At 59.6% G+C, this 18,099-nt stretch overlaps 1 protein-coding gene across 3 annotated transcripts in view; it reads right to left on the bottom strand.

Moving 5' to 3' along the window:
• Positions 1–430: 430 nt before the first annotated feature.
• The window catches only part of DIP2C (disco interacting protein 2 homolog C), a 345,440-nt gene continuing 327,771 nt past the window's right edge, over positions 431–18,099 (bottom strand). For all 3 annotated transcript variants that reach the window (XM_045072331.1, XM_045072332.1, XM_045072333.1), the window contains 5 exons: positions 11,377–11,434; positions 9,707–9,781; positions 8,019–8,193; positions 6,440–6,563; positions 431–3,761 (listed from right to left, as the gene is read on the bottom strand). In XM_045072331.1, coding sequence (XP_044928266.1) covers positions 3,509–3,761; positions 6,440–6,563; positions 8,019–8,193; positions 9,707–9,781; positions 11,377–11,434 — 685 coding nt within the window. In that variant the 3' untranslated portion in view covers positions 431–3,508. The remainder of the gene's footprint in view (positions 3,762–6,439; positions 6,564–8,018; positions 8,194–9,706; positions 9,782–11,376; positions 11,435–18,099) is intronic.

Genomic DNA, 18,099 nt, shown 5'->3' with positions numbered 1-18,099 from the left:
GTGGGTGGGGGAGCGCGGGCCGAGGGCCCCGGGGCAGGGCGTGGGCGCTGCGGGACGCCGCGTGCGGGTCCCGCGTCCTCACCGCAGGTGCCGGGGAAGCCCGAGACGCGCGCAGACGCGGTGTCCCCGCGCGCACCACCAGCCCCTCGTAACGTTCGCGGGAGCTCGTGGTGTCCACCTGCCCCGGGGAACACGTGGGCCGAAGGTAGGTCCACCTGCCGCCGCCCTCCGCGAGACGAGCCTGCAGGAACCCTCGGATCCTGGGCCGCAGCCCGGCTCCTGCGGTTGTCGGGCGAGCAGGGAGCCGGGGGACGGAGGAGCCCAGCCCGGGCCCACACGCGGGGTTCCCCGTCACTCGGCTGTCGGGAGGCGTTGGCACTCGGGCTTCCTCTTTGTCCCCAAGTCTACCAAGAATCTGTACACTTGCAGCAAATGTGAACAAATATATTTAGATATATTTAAAAGAATTAAAAAAAAAACATTTCACAAAACATTTGTTGCCATAGGAATTTTTTAAGCAATAAATGCCCACATCAAAATTTAAACATCGTTCAAAGTATGATCATCCGTACTAGTAAGTAATGCAACAAAGTATGTAAACAGTGAGATCCATTTCCCAGTCCCTGCAGGAGTCACTTCCTTCCTGGGGTGGAAGCCCAGACAGTGTCCAGGGACCAATTAAGAAACTGCTATTTTCAGAGCAACAAAAATAAAAGCTTTTATTTGTTCATTTGAATATAAAACAGGCGTTATCACAGATGTACAAAGCTTACCGGTGGTTTGACATACGAGAAGGTTGCCGTCCTTTGCACATAAAAATTGTGTTTGAAACCGTGATTGGTTGAGTACATGGAGTTCTCTAACCAGTCACACACTCTATGAAATAACGCTGCTAACATTCAACTGATAAAAGGGGCAGTTTCCCTTGGGTAAAGTGTCAAGCAGGATTAAATATACATAATAAACAAGCACCATGAGGAAGCCGCCCTGTTGGGTTAGGTCTGTGTTTCAATGTTCATTGTGTACCCTTCTTTGTGCAAGTTGATTACACGGTTTTGTCTGACTTCAAAAGCACAAGGTCACAAGACAAACATTGTTACATTCCCATGGATGATTTATCTACGGCACAATTTCCAATACAGAACAATCCTTCTTTATTGCTGAGTATTTCCTTCCTCTTGCACAAACGACCTTCGATCCCAGCCCCCAACCCTCTGGACCTCAACGCTAACATGAGAGATGACAGGACGTCCCTAACCACGTTCACGACCGCCCCTCCCCGCCCGCGAAGCTCATACTGGGAAGTGATAACCTGATTTGTTGTTTGCTTCCGACACCAGCTCGACCTCACAATTACCCTGTAGCTGTGTTTCCTAGTCAGTGTCTTACCTGACACCTTAAACCTCCTTCCCCTTAAACAAGGTGGGTGTGTGTAAGAAAAGGTCTTTTCCTGTGTGTGGTGGGGTTTTCCCCCCTTAGGAAGCAGAAGACTGTAGGAATGTGTATCTGAAGCGTGTAGAGAAAGAGTCACACACAGTGATGAACTCAAACAATATTTAAAAAAATCAAACAATTTGTGGAGACGGAAGGATGCACCCCACATGCAGACAAATTTCTTAAAAAGCCACTTAAAATTTTTTAAAAACAGTTAGCCTTGGATCTTGGAAGTCAAACAAAACTCTCTTTGAGCAAAGGGCTTACTGCTGGCGCGTACAGCAAAGGCCGATGAAGACATCGCCTACGGTACAATGAAGAGAGACTAAGGTTTGCCCAGCAACAATCTTGGTCATGCATTTCTAGCAACGAGAGCCACTGCAGGGTCCTACTGGGGCAGTTACAAGAGAAACCACACTTGGACAGTGGATACCTCTTCTGGGCTGGACACAGAGGGGCCAACGTGATCGAGGAGCGCACAGATGAGACGCGGACACCGGAAGGCGTGTGAGGCGGCGGCGGCAGCGAGACGGAGATCAGAAACGCGTCATCCACGGGAGGAGGAACGAAGACAGCCGGGGGCCTTCCCGCAGGAAAGCTCTCGCCGGCGCTCTGCGAGGGCTCCCGGCCGCTCAGGAGGGGTCCCTGCAGGTTCTGCTCGCGCCGGGCGGGGGAGCCGCACACAGCTGGCCGAGGGGACGGTCTCCTCTGCGAGTCTTTTCCCTTAAAGCTGCTCTGGACAGTCTGTGCACTCGGGACGACGGCCGTCGGAGGGAAGCGGCGCCACCGGGTGCAAACCGCCACGGAAGAGTGTCCTTTCCATGCCAAGGACCGGGAAGGGTGACTTGAACAAAAATGATGAAGAACACGGAACTCTGGCGGCTCAGGAACAGCGGCACTGTCCACCTGCCTTCCCTGGTGCGCTCCGGGGCGCGGCCCGCACCGCACAGACCGCTCACCGTGGCCCCCACGGCCAAGGGAAAATAGTGCGCGTTTAGCCTCCGACTCCTTCCCCATCTCTGAGATGGCAGTAACTTCGCTTGCTGGTCTCTGGTTCTAGAAGACACAGGTAGACCGGGCTACAGGCAATCCGGGATTGCTCGTGTCGGCAGAGTGGGTGGGAGACAATCTCGCTTTGTCTACAGTACAGTGAGGGACACCATGCAAGTGACAGGTTCTGCATTTTAAACTTTAAAATCTCCTTTGTTCATTAGTGAATTTATATTTCATATATATATATTTGTTGTGATACTATCCACGCAAGATAATACAACACTTTTTTTATATTAGCAAACATTACAAGACTTTAATGTTCTTGAATGTTTTTCTCTTTTATACTTCTAAAGAGATCAAAATAAATTAAACGTTTTGTACATAATTACATGTGAAGTTAACTTATTTTATCTTTTTAGTTTAGTACAAAGATATCTGCAAGATAGTTGCCGAAATACACCTTATTTATAATTTCTTCTCACTCTATGCTAACTTCAAAGGCCGTAAGTTAGCCTTTGTCTCTCCAGCACACTTCTGACAGAGAAAGCTGCTAAAATCTAATTGGAAGGTGCTATTTGGAAGGTTTTCTCGTACCTCAACAAACTTTCCTAAAAGGATGAAATCTAGCAATGGCTTAAATTAGTAACAAGGTCCATGTCATTAAGATTTTATGACACATTAAACAGAGAAAACAATTCTTTGTCACACTACATAAATTGTTTAAAAGAACCCATCTGGAGGGCAGAATATTTTTTTAATTGCTATTTTGGCTTAACAAAATACCACATTTACGAAGAAAGCACTTATTATTCAATAATTAAAAAAAAAAGAAAAGAAAGTTTTTGAAATGGGTTTTTCCAACAAACCGAAGGCAGTAATCCAAAGTCCTTCTGAGCAAGCTTCAGTGGTAAACGCACATTCCACATCTCACCCCCATGCCAATCAGGACTGCTGCGGAAAGTCTCACCACCGCACCAACAAGGCTCCATTCCGGCGAATGTCACCCCCGTGCCGGCAAACTTTAGTGACACTGAGAGAAACGGTTACTTCCCTAGGAGAGTCTGCGGGGCCAGAGATGACGCTACATGTTGTAGGCCACGTAGATGGGATCCAGCTGGTCCGCCAAAAACCCGTCTCGCAGGTGCATCCGCTGCTTCTCTCCCCGGGAGTTGATGGGGATGACGCCGATGTCCACCACGACCACGACCCCCACCACCAGGTAGTGCTCCTCCAGGACCACGTTGGTCACCAAGGGCACCAGGTCCAAGGCTTCCTGCTCTGACCCATCAAGCTCAACCACGACCACCAACAAATTAGTCCAGGTGAACACCGCGCTGCAAGACAGAGAAAACTGTCGCTAGGCCGGGAGGCGTTTCCGTGACAACTGTGTTTGCTTCCCGAGAAGGCCCACCCGGTTCTTTCCTGACCTGCCCGTGCACTGACGGTCTCTCTGAGCCCCTGGCCCTTAGCTCGCTAAGTGGCCGCGCTCACTCCCGTGGGCAGCGTTTCCTAACGGCCGGCGCTCATGGCGGCTGCCGTGCACGCAGGGGATCTCCGTGCCGGCAGCACCTGACAGCTGTGGCCGTGGGACACGGGGTGCCGGGGCACCCCAGATGCCCCAGCACGTGCGCATGGGGCCCCTCAGGTGCAGTCCTGTCCTTGGGCGTGGTCCGTGGAGAGCGGGCACAGGCGGCAGAGCAGCCAGGGCTTTGGGGCCCGTCCTGACCTCCCTCTGCCACAGCAGGAGGAGGGCGTCACGGGAGGGAGAGAAACACGGACCGCCGCTAGCTCTGTGTGCAGCTGACCATGGGCCCCAGTCGCGCTGGGGCAGACGGCGCAGCGGTCAGCTGCAGACGGGGCCGGGGGGGCGCCCAGCAGCGGACAGCCGCAGCACTCGGTCTGGGAGGGGTGTCTGGCAGTGGGAGGGGAACCGTGTGGGCGGAAGCTCCTCCAGAAGGTCAGCGACTCACCCAGAAGCCCTTTGTTTGGGATCTTTCAGTGGAGGGCGGCCCGGACGATTGGGTCTGGCCAGTGTGTGGGAGCCTAAGCCGCCTGCGGTTGCTAGGCTGGTCTGTAAATGGGTGGTTACAGGGCCTTAGTAGGCGATGCTCCTGGAGCCCTCGGTCTACGGGCTGGTGGGGGCAGGGGAGGCCTGTCGGCGGCCGGGCTCCGGGGGCCTGCGCTGGGCCGCGCGCGAGAAGGGTCCAGGCGGCAGCAAGTGTTTGGGAAACGCACTACTGTTCCCTACGACCGTATGGGTAGGTCTGGTCAGAAAAACACGCCCGTTTTGTTTAGTGTGACACACACACACGTCAGCGTGGCAGGGAAGTACTGGAGAACGGGTCCCCCAGGCGACTGCTTCTGCTGCCGGCCGTGACGCGTGCAGCTCAGCAACGGTCCTGCCAAGGACCGTTCCCAGCATGTGCTGGTGCCGCGTTCCCGGACTAGGGCCCTTTATGACACTAAAATATTGCTCTGTGTGGCCCAAATGAGCCCATACTGAGTTTGGGACATCACAAATTTTATACCAGAGCAGCCACCTGGGGTATAATTTTATTACAGCGTCTGACGCTTTCGACACAGGATCAAGAATCGGGTTTCTGCATTTGATGGAGGAGGGGTTTGCCAGGGAGCTACGGGCTGGGCGGGCGTCGTCCCCCGAGGGCCAGAGATGGCCGACCCTGGACACGACAGATGAGAAGGGGGGATCTGGCCTGGGTGAGGTCAGCTGGCCCGCGCCTCCATGAAACAGGCCCACGGAGGGACGCAGCGTCCGTCCTCGCCCTGGAGCGAGTCACTGGGGGTGCGCGGGAGGGGGAGCCCAGGTGGGGCAGGGGAGGCGAGAAGGAGCGGGGACAACGGGTTCAGCTGCGCGGGCTCCGACGGACGGGGCCCCGCGGGACGGGACTGTGGGTGCGCTTGTTGAGGCAAGGTGAGTGCGACGCCCCGCACGCATCAGCTAGTGGACCACGGGGCAGGAGGCCACGGCAGGGCGTAGAACACACCCCAGGGGCGGCAGGAGCCCCCGTCACAGACCCCGAAGGTGGAAACAGCCCTTTGCCACCAGAGGGAAATGCTTGGGGCAGGTAGGACAAGTGTGGGAGGCGGTCGCTGGCGCGCTGAGCTAGGGCGCGGAGACAGAGCGAGCCCTGCGTTGTCCCTGCGCGCCTGTGTCTCCAGGAGTCCTGGCTCCCGTCCACATTCATGTGCAGAGGCGGCTCCTGTAGCCCCGGGGGGAGAGGACAGTGCCTCGTCGGAAGCACAGGGCCACGCGTGGGGTCGCCAGCGCACTGTCTCTTCCATGCATTTGAGCTGCCGTCAACAGATACCCCCCCGTTATCAGCTCCCCAGGGGCAGTGAAGAACTCAGGCTCCTGTCCCCACCAGGAGGGACTGCTCGGGGGACATTCTGGCATGTGGCTCCCTTGGCAGCTGAGCCCGAGAGCACATGGGTCCCGGAAGCTCTGGGGTCGAGCAGACCAGTGAACCTACAGCAGAGGGCACGGAGTCGCTCTGCACCAGTGTCCTGCACCAGGGCCACCGTGCATGGGCCGTGAGGGCCCGCGAGGCCCCCAGGCCAGCCCCATGCAGCAGGAGGCAGGAAGCCGTGCTCTGGGACGGCGAGCCCCTCGTCCCCAAGGGCCCTGCCTGCCTGGTCACTGGCCTCTGGTTGTACTCGGGCGGATCCCCTTCTCCACAGCTCAGCCTTCTCCCGCGGGAACCGGTCACAGCTCCCAGGGGGACAGGCGTCCATGGGGTGCGCCCGTTTCCGGGCCCGCTTGTGTGTGCACATCCGTCTGGCTCTCGGAAACAAAACTCAAACAGCGACCACCTGGCCTCCTGGGCCTTGCCCCGCAGGGGTCAGTACCGTGTCCTCCAGGGACGCGTGGGACACGGCCTGCGGGCCAACAGTGCTCCCTTCCGGCCGAGCTCTTAATCCCAGAGCTAGTGGAGCACAAACCCTGCTTGCCCGCACGGGGCCCTGGGACACCCACTGTGCCCGCTGCACTCACCACTCCGTGACGCTCTTGTGGGCTCGGATGACCGAGGTCTCGATGTCGATTGGGTGGTACCGCATGCCCCGCAGCTCCATGGCCTCGTCCAGCGCGCCCACCACGTACAGGGCGTCGTGGCGCTCTGCGGGGGCGGGGAACGTGTGTGAGTCTCCGCACCACGCGGCTGCGTCGTGAGGACTGAAGGTTCAACCACCCAAGTCAGACACAGTGGCTGAGGATCGGGGTTGCTGAGCGCAGGCTGCTCGGCCCTTTCTCTCATGGGTCTGGGCCACCGGGACCACCGGGGTCCCCGGGACACCAGCCTGGCCAGCCGTTCACCTTGGCACCACGGGGCCCTGTGCGCATCCAGCCCCAATTCTGCACACCAGGACACTGTCTCCTACTCTCTGGGCCCCTCCGCCCCTTGGGTGCCGGCAGGCACTGCGCTCTCCCAGAGCCACAGGTCAGCACGCACCACTGCCTGAACCAAAGCCCGTGCCCTCGGACAGCGTCCCATGAGGTCGGAGCTGCTAGAAACCCGGCTCCGAGTGGGACGAGTGCGCAGTCTCTGGTAACGTCCGCGAACAGAGACCCTTTAGCTCACGCAATCCCTCATGCAAACCTTGGACAACGACAATGGGACGTCGGTCCATCTTCCCTTAAAACTAAGCAGACCCCTTTATCTTTAGGGTAGTAGGTGTATCGGGAAGAGTCTGAAGACGTGATTGGCAGACAGGAGACCGGGAGTCCAGGTCGGATGAGACGGAGATGTTGATTTGCTGTTTTCTACTACTGCGGCAGGTGTCCCACCTTTGGGGGGTCCCTGAAGTGGGGAAACCGCAGCAGTGCTGTCCCAGAGCCCCCGAGTCTGGCAGGATGGGGCCAGTCCCACCTCCTGGGGGTCCGGATCGCCACGGCCTGGACTCGCTTGGGACGTCACAGGAATCCCAGAGACCGCGCTCAAATAAAACAGTCTATGATTTTCCCCAATTGCTGATGTGATGCCAAAATATTTTTGTGTTTTCCCCTAAATACACGCCAGTTCGGCCAGGTTCAAGCCCTGAGGACCGCAGCGGCGCTGGCAGCTCAGGCTTCCCTGGCGCAAGGCCTTTGCGTTTCACCTTCCAGAACTCTCCTGCCCAGCACCAGCCCCACTTGGGGGAGGGGGCAGCAGCCTCCACCCGCCTGCCCAAGGCCTGAGTGCCCCCCTACCTCCCTTTCCTGACAAGCCAGGCCCGGGACAGCCCCCGCGGCCACTGTCCAGCCTGGATCCCGGGCGGCCCTCAGTGGGACGGGGTGGCTGCCTGGTGGGCGAGGGGTCTGTCTGCTGCATGGGGCAGCGTCCTGGCTCCTGTCCCTGGTTTAAACCTGTCCTTGGCTCCGGGACAGCGCAGAGTCTGGGACATGTGGCTTCAGCGTGTGGACTCACGCTGGCCCTCCGCTCCTTCCCGCTCGGCTGCATTCCCGCTGCTGGGCAGCACACAGCGTGCTCTGGGGCCGCGGCCCGGCCTCTCCACTCACCGCCCAGGCTCTGGGCAGCACACAGCGTGCTCTGGGGCCGCGGCCCGACCTCTCCGCTCACCGCCCGGGCTTGTACCTCCGTTTGCATCCGTGAGCTCCGTCCTCCGCAGGAACCCCAAGTAGCCCGTCCTCGCCCAGACCGTCTGCGTGTCTCCAAAACTTAACCTTGAGTTGAAGTGGTCTGACTGGAGGGACTCGTCTCCGTAAATGGTGAAGTAGCCACTGGCGTTGTGGGCGCTGTGAACCCAGATCTGTGAAGGAAGCGACAGAGCCGGGGCTCGCCTGGGGGCTCGCCCGGGGGGTCTGCAGGAGCCTGACGCGGACGCCACGGCTTCTCCTGGACAAGAGCCACTAATCAAACAGTGACGCTGTCCGCCTCGTGAGGAGCCTGTGAAAACGCCTGGAGGGTTTTTAAAGTGAGCGCATCAAATGTGTCTGCCACCGGGACCCCGCTGCCACCCGGGCGCCTGCATCAGCAGGGACAGAAGCGACACGGCCCACGGGCAGATCGAACCCCGCCCGGCTGTCCTGCGCACAGTCTTCTCAGTAAGACACAGCCCCGGGCGGAAAGCAACAAGGAAGGGCTCGCTCAGGCGCCCAGGGCAGCGCGCCGTCCTCCTGTCTCATCGGGGAAAGCGTCCCCGAATGAGGCTCCTGTGCAGTTCCGTCACCTCCGCTCTGATCTCGCCTGTGACCGAGAATGTGCAGTGAGGGCCCAAGCCCAGCCTCAGAGAAACGGAGCTGGGCAGCGCCCGACACTCACACCGCCCTTTATACACAGGCGCCGGCCTCCGGGAGAGGCGTCCCCTGAAGGGTCCCGAGCCACGAGGTCACCGGAGTGTCCCGTGCACAGTGGAGCGACCGGACCCTTGTCTGCGTGACGGGGCAGTGACCAGTCCCCCAGCACATCATGGCCTCCCGTCGCCGCACTCCCCGAGCCGCACTGTCCATTCCCCGTCCTCACTCACCTCACAGCCGCACGCGTTCCTCTCCCTCCCCTCCCCCCTCCCCGCTGCGCACCTCCTGCCCTGTGCCAACCGCCAGCTGGCTCCCTGTCTGCTGAGCGCGGGGGTTTCTCATGGGGTGTCAGCGCCTATGGGGCAGGTGACCCCGCAGCCGGGAGAGGGGCTGCCCGGGGCACACGGCGGGCTCGGCCTCGGAGAGAGCGGGAGGTGTGTTTGCACCGGCCGCGACGTCCCCTCCGTCCTCCATGGCTGGCCACGCTGGGCGGGCGCTGGGCGGGCGACGGGTCGGCGGGGAAAGGTCTCGTGGTGAACGTGAGCGAGCGGAAGGGCTTCCGACCACGGAAAACACCCGTCGTTCCGAACCCGCTTGCTATGGACACGGAAACGCTAGGACTCGTGGCCGTGGCCGTGGGCTCCGTGCGCACTGCTCCATCCTCTCCAACGAATTCTCGGCAGCACCGGCTGGGCCACGGGAAACGCGAGCCTCGACGTGAGCAACCTCAGCCCACGCTGTCTCTCCTCCCCAGCTCTTCCAAGAGAAGATCCACTCTCGAACCTCAACTTGCACAACCCCTCCAAGCAGTAAAAGCTCATTTCCCGTCACTTCCCGGCCAGTCCGATCACACGCACGGTGGCTCAGCGGTGGGAGGGGTTTGCTGGTGTCGGCAGGGCGGAAAGCGGAGAGCAGGAGGGCAGATCCGCTCATCCGCACACCCCACACCTCACCGGGGGGCCCATGTCCTGCTTCCCCGGGGGACACCCCGTGGCTCACTTCTCCCGGGGGCACCTCGTAACTCACCTCACCCAGGTGGGAGTCACCCAACGGTCCTTTTGTTTCTGGATTCGCAATTATGATCCGAACCCCTGGAAGGATCTATGTGGGAAAGGACATTCTGGTCAGTGGACACAGAGGGACGGGCTGTGCGCCAGCTGACCCTGACCTTGCCTTCAGGGACAGAAAGTATATGGCTTTCAGTCAAAATCCCGTACCGCAGCATGACGCGATCACCACGCGGCCATTGCGTCTTACCGCATTTGTGACTACAGTGACGGAGCCTGTGTTAATGTGACCTTAAAATCGAGCATCTGAATGAAAACGGGACAAACGGTGTGACTCAGCTCGCAGGACCTCGGCAGGCCTCTCGGTTGACTCCACTTACACTCAACACTGCGTGACGTCAGGGGACGCCGGCGTGGAGGCAGGCCTGCGGCCGGCCCGGAGGCAAGCACGTCACGGGTCAGGTTCTCAGAGACCCATGTGCCCTGAAAGTGCAGGAGGGTGCGGCGCAGCGCCATGGAGGGACGGTGGCAGAGCTGGCGCGTCCCGCGTGTTCTGACCTGAAGGCCCGTCCTGCTCTCGCTCTCGGTCACGCTTCAACACCCTCCGGCACTCAGGGTCTTGTGTCCGAATGTTCGTGTCAAGCATTTCCTTCTCAGCGGAAGTTTGGAAACATTTCAAATTTCACTAAAACCACATGCATACGGCAGCACAAGCTGGTTCTGCCAATTTAGAGACTGCCCGTGTGCAGCTAACGGGAGACACTGAGATCCGGCAAAACGTCGGTGGTGAGCGTCCTGTCCTGTCCCGTTCCTGTCCCTTCAGTCTGACGTGGGACATGACAGCTCTGGCCCCTTCGTCCCGCTAACAGCTGGCTTAGGGCGGGTAAGCCCGGCATCCTCCCCTTGGAACCAGCTTCGTCCTGAGAACTCTCAGTGGAGCTCATGTAGACGAAGATTATAAAAGGTCCAGAAGCAACATAAGGCACTCCTGGAATTACGCCAGATGGAGGACAGTCCCGACACCGGGGCCAAAACCAGGAAAAGGTCTTCACTTACCATAAATACAGGTCTTGCCCTCTAACCGAAATAAAAAACACACCCACTGTGACAGGAACTACACTGTCCCCTGACCGCCCCTTTTCATTCACTTCCACGGCAATCGGTCCTGGCTTTTTTCCCCCAGGCCCAGAACATTCAGAACTAATGCTGCGTTTCCCACTGTCCTTCAGCCAGTGTGACTGTGTGACCCGATTCTGGCCAGGGGTACCAAAGTGGGTGTGAGGCGGCTTAGGAGCCTTGCTGAGCTCTGGACCTGCAGTTTCCTTTTCCTGCTGCTTCTGCTGCTGCTGGAATGTGCAAGTGATGGCTGGAGCTGCAGCAGGCACTTCCAACCCTGAGGCACCCTTGGGAACGGAATCCGTGCAAACTCGAGTAAGACAGAAGGAGGCAGGGACTCTGGAGTTTTCATGATTTCTTTTACGTGAGAGAAAAAAAAAAATCACCTAACTTGTTTAAAACACTGTTGTTGGAGTTTCTGGACTCATGGACAAACCCAGTTCTGAAATATTACATTTAAGAAAGCTTTTTGGAGAAAATATTCTATAAGATGGATTTCTTGAAATGTCAAAGCCCACACATGCTGAGCCTGAGACTTCTGCAGAAATACATCTTTCTTCCGTCAGCACTTACTTTTCCCGATTCCATGAGGGGCAGGCTGTGAGGAGAGCCTCTTTCCACCAAGCGGACTCTGCAAACAGAGAGAGAAGGTGTGATGACGTACGTGCCGGGAGCCGACGACGCCCGTCCTCTAGTCGGCACCTGCTCGGGGCCGGGCGGGGGAACGTTTGGTCGGCTGGCGAGCACCGTCCAATGCAAAGACAGCTCAGAAACCAAAGAAGAAGTGGTCCAGCAGCAGACGGCTGCTGGGCTCTGGTGGGGAGACGGAGACACGGCACAGGCCACAGAGAGGCCGCGCCCCAGCCACCAAGTCTGCACAACAGCTGGGAAAATGACTCTGCACCCAGAGGACGCGGGACTGAGCGCAGCACTTGCAGAAAAGGACGGGGCAACATCACGCCGCAGCGCTGAACCCAGGGCCGCTGTGGGGACCGCGCTGCCCAGGGCTGAGGCGACAGGAGGCCCCAGTCGGTGACTGCAGGAGTCTGACGCCAGAGTATCTGGGCCCCAGGGGGAACAGGACCGGCCAACTCAGAGAGCAAGGACGTCTTTCAGAAAAGAAACTCTTTTCCATTAAAACAATACTTAATGGCGATTTAGTCTAAAGAACTGTGGGCGGGGGCGCCTGGGTGGCTTAGTGGGTTAAGCCTCTGCCTTCAGCTCAGGTCATGATCTCAGGTCCTGGGATCGAGCCCCGCATCGGGCTCCTGCTCGGTGAGGAGCCTGCTTCCTCCTCTCTCTCTGCCTGCTGCTCCCCCTGCTCATGCTCTCTCTCTAACAAGTAAGAAAATCTTAAAAACAACAACAAAGAACCACAGACAACGCTGGTGTGACCCCAGCCCGAGCTGGCTAAACCCTTCCCACCGTTTTCTTAAGTGCCTGGTCCCTCTCTGCCCTGTCCGGTGGGCTGCGACGCGGTTCACTCATCTGAAGGGCAGTTGTTCTTGCAGGAGAGGGAGGCACAGCAGAACGTGGCCAGACACTGCGGAGCGGAGTTGGGGGCACAGAGCGGGGGGATGTCGTGTGTCTCCACGCCACGGAGAAGGGGGGCTCGGCACGCCTGCCCCTGCCCCCGCACCATCAGGGAGACCCTCCTCCTAACTTGCAAGTACCCCAGAGACAGAGGAGGGCGGGGGAGAGGCACCGGGGCACCGCAGGAGGAAACCTGGTGGCAGTGGGCAGGCCGGGTGTGGTGCCTTCTGCTGCCGCAGGTGGAAGGAGCCGGCGTGGGGTGAGGGGCGGAGTCGTGGGGCTGGGGCAGGAAGGAGAGTGGACACCTTCTCTTCGGCCGCCCCGGGGAGGGGAAGTGAGGGCCAGACCGGTGCCGGCAGTGACCCAGCGAGGCGGAAAACTCAGTATTCCAATTTGGGATCTGACGGGAACTGCTCAGATCTCTGGTGTTCGTCTTAGGGGAGACCTTGACGCTGACAGTGGGAGATGAGGAGTCATCCGAGAAAACCAGCTTGGACCTCAGGCACGGTTCTGGAATACGCCGTCAGGCCCAGTGACATTACCGTCCAAAGCTAGCGCTCGGCGCCGTCATCCAGAACTGCGGGACACAGACCCTCCTCCGGCCCAGGTAGGCCGCGCCAGGACTCAGGGCTGCCTTCGCAACAGCACTGACGGCCCGGGGGCCGGCCTCGCTGCAGCGCACAGCAGACAGACGCGCCGCTCTCATGGGGTCGGGAGTCCGGGCCTCGGTGCCAAGCGAGCGCCAGGTGACGTGGGCGCACCTGTGTCCGGCAGCTCGCTGCCCAACAGCGGTAGTTTGCTGCACATGGAGAAAGAAAGCTACGGGGCCAACAGACGCACTCCAGTCTCTGCGGGAGCAGGGCTGCTGTCCAGGGTCCACAGCTGGCCATACCCAGGGCAGGTGCCCCCAAGGCCAGGAGTCAGGCTGGGGAACACGGCTCTGACCCAAAGAGGAGGGCCGTCTCAGACACACGTCTGCTCTGCCCCTGTGCACGCACAGCCGTCGCTGCTTCAGGCCGTCGGAAAGCCCTGCCGGGCACATTGGACGGCCGCAGCAGCTCTGCCCACTGCATCAGGACCGTGAGGACGTGGGAGAGGACATCCTGGTGTCAAGGGTGGAACTAGAACACGAAGGGCAAAGTCCCCGGACTGGCCTCGGGGGCTCAGGACCTGCTCCCTGTCCCTGCAGGCTTCTACCCGGGCCTGGGCCTGGCCAGTCGGAGGGGACAGCACCAGGGCAGGCTCTCCTCCCGCGAGCGGAGCTCCTGGCCGCACACACACGTCAGCCTCCTCTGCCCTCGTCCTGCTCGAAGGGACTGCTTGGCCCCGTCCTTCCCTGTCTGATGCAAAAGGAGGGACCTCGTCCCACACGTGGAGTCAGAGGCTCTTTTGCAAGTTTCTCCTCCGGCCAGTATGGAAACGGTGTTCTGTGTCCGGGCCCCGTGGGAGCAGGGACAGGGTGCCGGCATCGCTCACGAGCCAGCCATTAATGCCACGTAAGACGGCCCTCCGTCCACATGGGAGGGGGGACATCCAGAGACTGGACGACGGGGGACCAAACCCAACCCAGCCCCGCTGGGACCAGCAGGCAGCGCCGCCTCCTGAACATGCTGGGACCTGCGTGTGCAACACGCGCGGGAAGGGATGGTTTTCTGCGCACGCAGAGATGAAGGCAGACCCGCGGCGAGCTAGGAGGGCGGCCTGTGTGGGTGCAGCCCGGCTCAGTCTCCGGCCCCCTCGGCGCGGGAGGGCGCTGCTCACGGGGCCGGCTGGCGTCGAGTTGGAGGAGCCCCGCGTGCCTGTGGGCCCCCGCCTGCTGCCCGTGGCTGTGGGGCCGCCGTGGGCACTGCCTCTCCCAGGGGTCTGGAAGGTGACAGCCGCACAGCAGACACGCGAGGGGCTGTGTGGACAGGCTGTCTACCAGCACGTGGCCTGGCTCCCTCCACAGCGACGCAGGCGGGTGTCTCCCGAGAGAGCCCAGACCGAGCCCACAGTGGAGACCCTCTCGGGGGGACTCTGACGGACGCGGCAGAATCTCCGGGCGCGACGCAGCCACCGACCGACCCGCCGCCCGGGACGCGGATGTCCTGCCGGCGCTCTTGCTGCCCTCACGGCCGTCCCGGTGCACCGAGCCGGCTCCCGAGGGGCGCGAACCCCTTTCCCAACCAACGCGGGTTCTCAGCAGCTCACGAGCTCACTCGGGGCGCTGGTTGCTCACGTCCCCTCTAACCTGGCCGGGCCGCGGGAGGGGAGGAGCCCTGCTCTTTGCTGACCTTCCCAAGCTCAAGAACAAAGCCGGGGCTCCCCAAAACACGGTTTCCTGTCTAGTCTTTCTTAACGATGCAACGCTCAGGCTTCCACCAGAAGAGATTATAAGGAAGACGGTGGACGTGGGGCCGACTTATGATCCCGATGAAACCCCACCTTGTGCTCTGAACTTGGACCGTTTTGGCCCTGACCTGAGCTCTGCCCTGCCAGGCTGCAGCTGTCCGCGTGACACAGGGTCGCTGCAGCAAGACGTCGCTTGCAATGGGTCCTCCTCAGGACCTCCTCCGGCCTCGGGGGGTGCAGCCACAGCCTCACGAGTTCCCCCACACTCGCCCCTTCCTCATCTGCCATGGATCTGTGGACCACGACTCCTGCCCCGGGCCAGGCCCACCAACGCTGCCCCACGCAGCTGGCCACCTGCGGACCAAGCGCAACATCACACCACCTGCCCCGGGGCTGCCAGGAGCGTCCGGACAGGGTCCCCGTTCCTGCCCGTCACGCTGCTGCCCAGCTCGGGTTGCCTGGTGGCCGCCGTGACCTGGAAAGTGAGCACCGTCTGCACCTTCAATCGCCACAACCTGTTCGGCTACGGCCGACGCAGAGGAGGGACAGGACCCAATGTCGTCGCCGGGGAAGACGAGTGGCTCTGTGCCTGCCCCCTGTGCCGTGGACGTGCTACCAGAAACCCCAGGGCTTTCACAGAACATCCTTCCAGCGTCTGAAGCAGCTACGAGACTGAATGGAACATGACACCCTCGGCACGAGAAGATTTTTAAAGTTCCAGAAGACGGCGGGTGGGAGGGGTCCCTAACGATGGGGGGCGGGTGCTCCGGGACGTGGGGCCCCGCTGCTGGGGCCGTGGCCGAGTCTGGTTCTCAGCCTCCCGGAGGCCGAGGCGGAGGGAGGAACAGGAGACCCGTTTTACTGTGCGGGTTTGGCTGGTTAATAGCCTGCGGCAGCCTGTGCGGCTGGTGAAGTGCATCCGAGGACGGGGATGCCGCGGTCATACCCGCGGCAGGGGCGACGCCGCGGCACACACCAAAGGCCGTGGTGCTCTAAGGGAAGCTCAGCCCCCGGGTCAGCCCCTGATGACAGCAAAGGGTTCCAGCCCCCCCGCAGCCTGGGGGTCCCGGAAGCCCCAACCCGGCAGAAGTCACCCCAAAACGAGGGACAGCGGGCAGAACAGAGGAGCACGCTTACAGCCTAGAGCCACCGTCCAAGTACCTACGTGTGACCGCGGCCTCTCCTCCCGCAAAATCACGAGCCTGACGTGCTCCTGCCCCGGCAGCCCTCCTGACGTCCGGATTGTGCTCGTCTCCCCTCAGGCTGAAGGAGCCCTGCGGCCCCTTCTCCCTGCTGGTGTCTGTCTGTGCACCCTCGACGGGGCGTGGGTCCGGCCCCGTGTCCACTCCTAAGGTTTTGATGCAAACTCATTCAAATTAAATTTAGGGAAAATGTCTGTTTTTCAGACATCTAGGCTTTTCCTTTTAACTAGTAGCATTTATTTTTGGGATAGTTTTATTTTATTTTTTAAGATTTTGTTTATTTGAGACCATGAACGAGAGACGTGCACGTGAGTAGTGGGGAGGGGCAGAGGCAGAGAGAGAGGCAGGCTCCCCGCCGAGCAGGGAGCCCAAAAGGGGTCTCGATCCCACAACCCCGGGATCATGACCTGAGCCGAAGGCAGAGGCTTCACCGACGGAGCCCCCAGGTGCCCCAGGCCAGTCTCAGATTCACAAAAAACCCGAATGCCCAGGGTGGCCCCGCCAGGCTCCCAGTGATAACCGCGGTCCTGGACACAGAGGTGCGCGCGGCAGGGAATGGACGTCCGCTCCCACTAAGGAACCAGCCACATCGACACTTTTCTGTCACCTCGAGTGCATGAGTCATCGTATTTGCCAATGACCTTCTCCTGCACCCCACGGGGTATCCAGCTCCCACGTCTCTGTAGCCCGCCCGGGCCGGTGCAGCCACTCACAACTTCCATTTTAATGCCTGTAATAGCCGTGCGGAGCCAGGCGGGCCGGTCTGTGGGACCATCTGGTGTCTCTCCCGGGGGGACGGAGGTTGTGCGTTTGGCGAGGAAGACCACGGAGGTGAAGCCCTTCTTACCACGTCCGGCCGAGGGCACGTACTCAACACAACGTACCCCTCTGTGCTGGCCCGACCTCCCTCCCAAAAGAATGTCCATCAGGTGTCTCCCTTAGTGTGACCCCTGCCCCTGTCCACACCCCGGCTGGGGCTGGCGGCGTCCTCTGAGGACGTCGAAGAGCCGGTCCCTCTACGGAGACGTCCAGCGGAGCCCGTGCTGGGCGCACAGGGCGGTGTGGAGTGCCCCGCAGGCTGTTCTGGTGTTTGCTTCTACCAACCCTGTTCCCTTCTACGTGGGCCCGCATCTGCCCCAGACAGCGGGCGTTGGGTCTGCTACCTCCCAGCAGACGGTCCCACTAGGGCACACCTCCCTTCCCTTCCTGAGAACAGAAAGGCCTGCAGAACAGTGTCTGGACTTGATACGTTATGAGCGTCATTTCCTGGAAATGTCTCTGAAAGTAATTTCAAAATCATAGAAAACTTGCAAAAATGAAAGGAATGCGAAGAACCTTCTATGGTCCCTTCGTCAGGATCACCTGTTGCTGCCATTTTATCCCGTTCGCTGAATCACGTTTGCTCTCTGCGCTGCTCCCCAACACACACACACACACACACACACACACACACACACACACACACACGAGGTGTGTGTGTCTTTCTGAAGGCGAGGGGGGGACGCCGCTTCCAATGGACCCTCTGCTGCTCAGTTGTCCATCACGTCCTCCGAGGGGGGCGACTCTCACCCACAGTCACAGCACGACCGTCCGCAACAAGAGCACCGATCTGAGCCCTGACCGCAGCCCCGTCCATCAGCCCAGCGCCGGCCGCGCGGCATCTCCCCACGCCGAGGACCCGCCGAGCACCAGGGCTTGCGGCTGGCTGTCCCGTGTCTTTAGCTTCCATTACTGGGGAACATTCCCAGAGCTTTTCTGTCTTTATGAAATCGGCGTTTAAACAAAAAATGCACTTGCCTTTTAAAAATATCCCTCAGGGGCCCCTGGGCAGCCCAGTCAGGTAAGCGCCCAGTTCTTGACCTCAGTCTGGGTCTTGATCTCAGGCTGTGAGTTCAAGCCCCACACCGGGTTCCATGCCCAGCTGGAGTCTACGTAAAGAAATCAATGAAAAGTAAAAATAAAAATATCATTGGTAATCATTTAACTCAAAATTGGGTCAAGACTGAACACAAAAGTTAGAAGTATAAGAACATTCTGAGAAAACAGGGCAGAAGCTTAACGTCAGATTTGGCAAAAACAACAACAACAACAAAACAACAACCAAAAAAACCACAAAAAAAATCCCCAAACCCTGCACTAGGACAGCAACGCACAGGCAGCAAAAGGGGCAAACACGGGATCCCACCGCAACAAAGACCCGTGCCCTCGGCGACCTCAACAGAGCGAAAGG

The sequence above is a fragment of the Mustela putorius genome, unplaced genomic scaffold (assembly GCF_011764305.1).
Source record: "Mustela putorius furo isolate JIRA1106 unplaced genomic scaffold, ASM1176430v1.1 tig00004033_pilon_pilon_pilon, whole genome shotgun sequence".
Classification (NCBI taxonomy): domain Eukaryota; kingdom Metazoa; phylum Chordata; class Mammalia; order Carnivora; family Mustelidae; genus Mustela; species Mustela putorius.
Note: the sequence above shows the minus strand (reverse complement) of the source record. Positions and strands in the feature narration are given on the sequence as shown.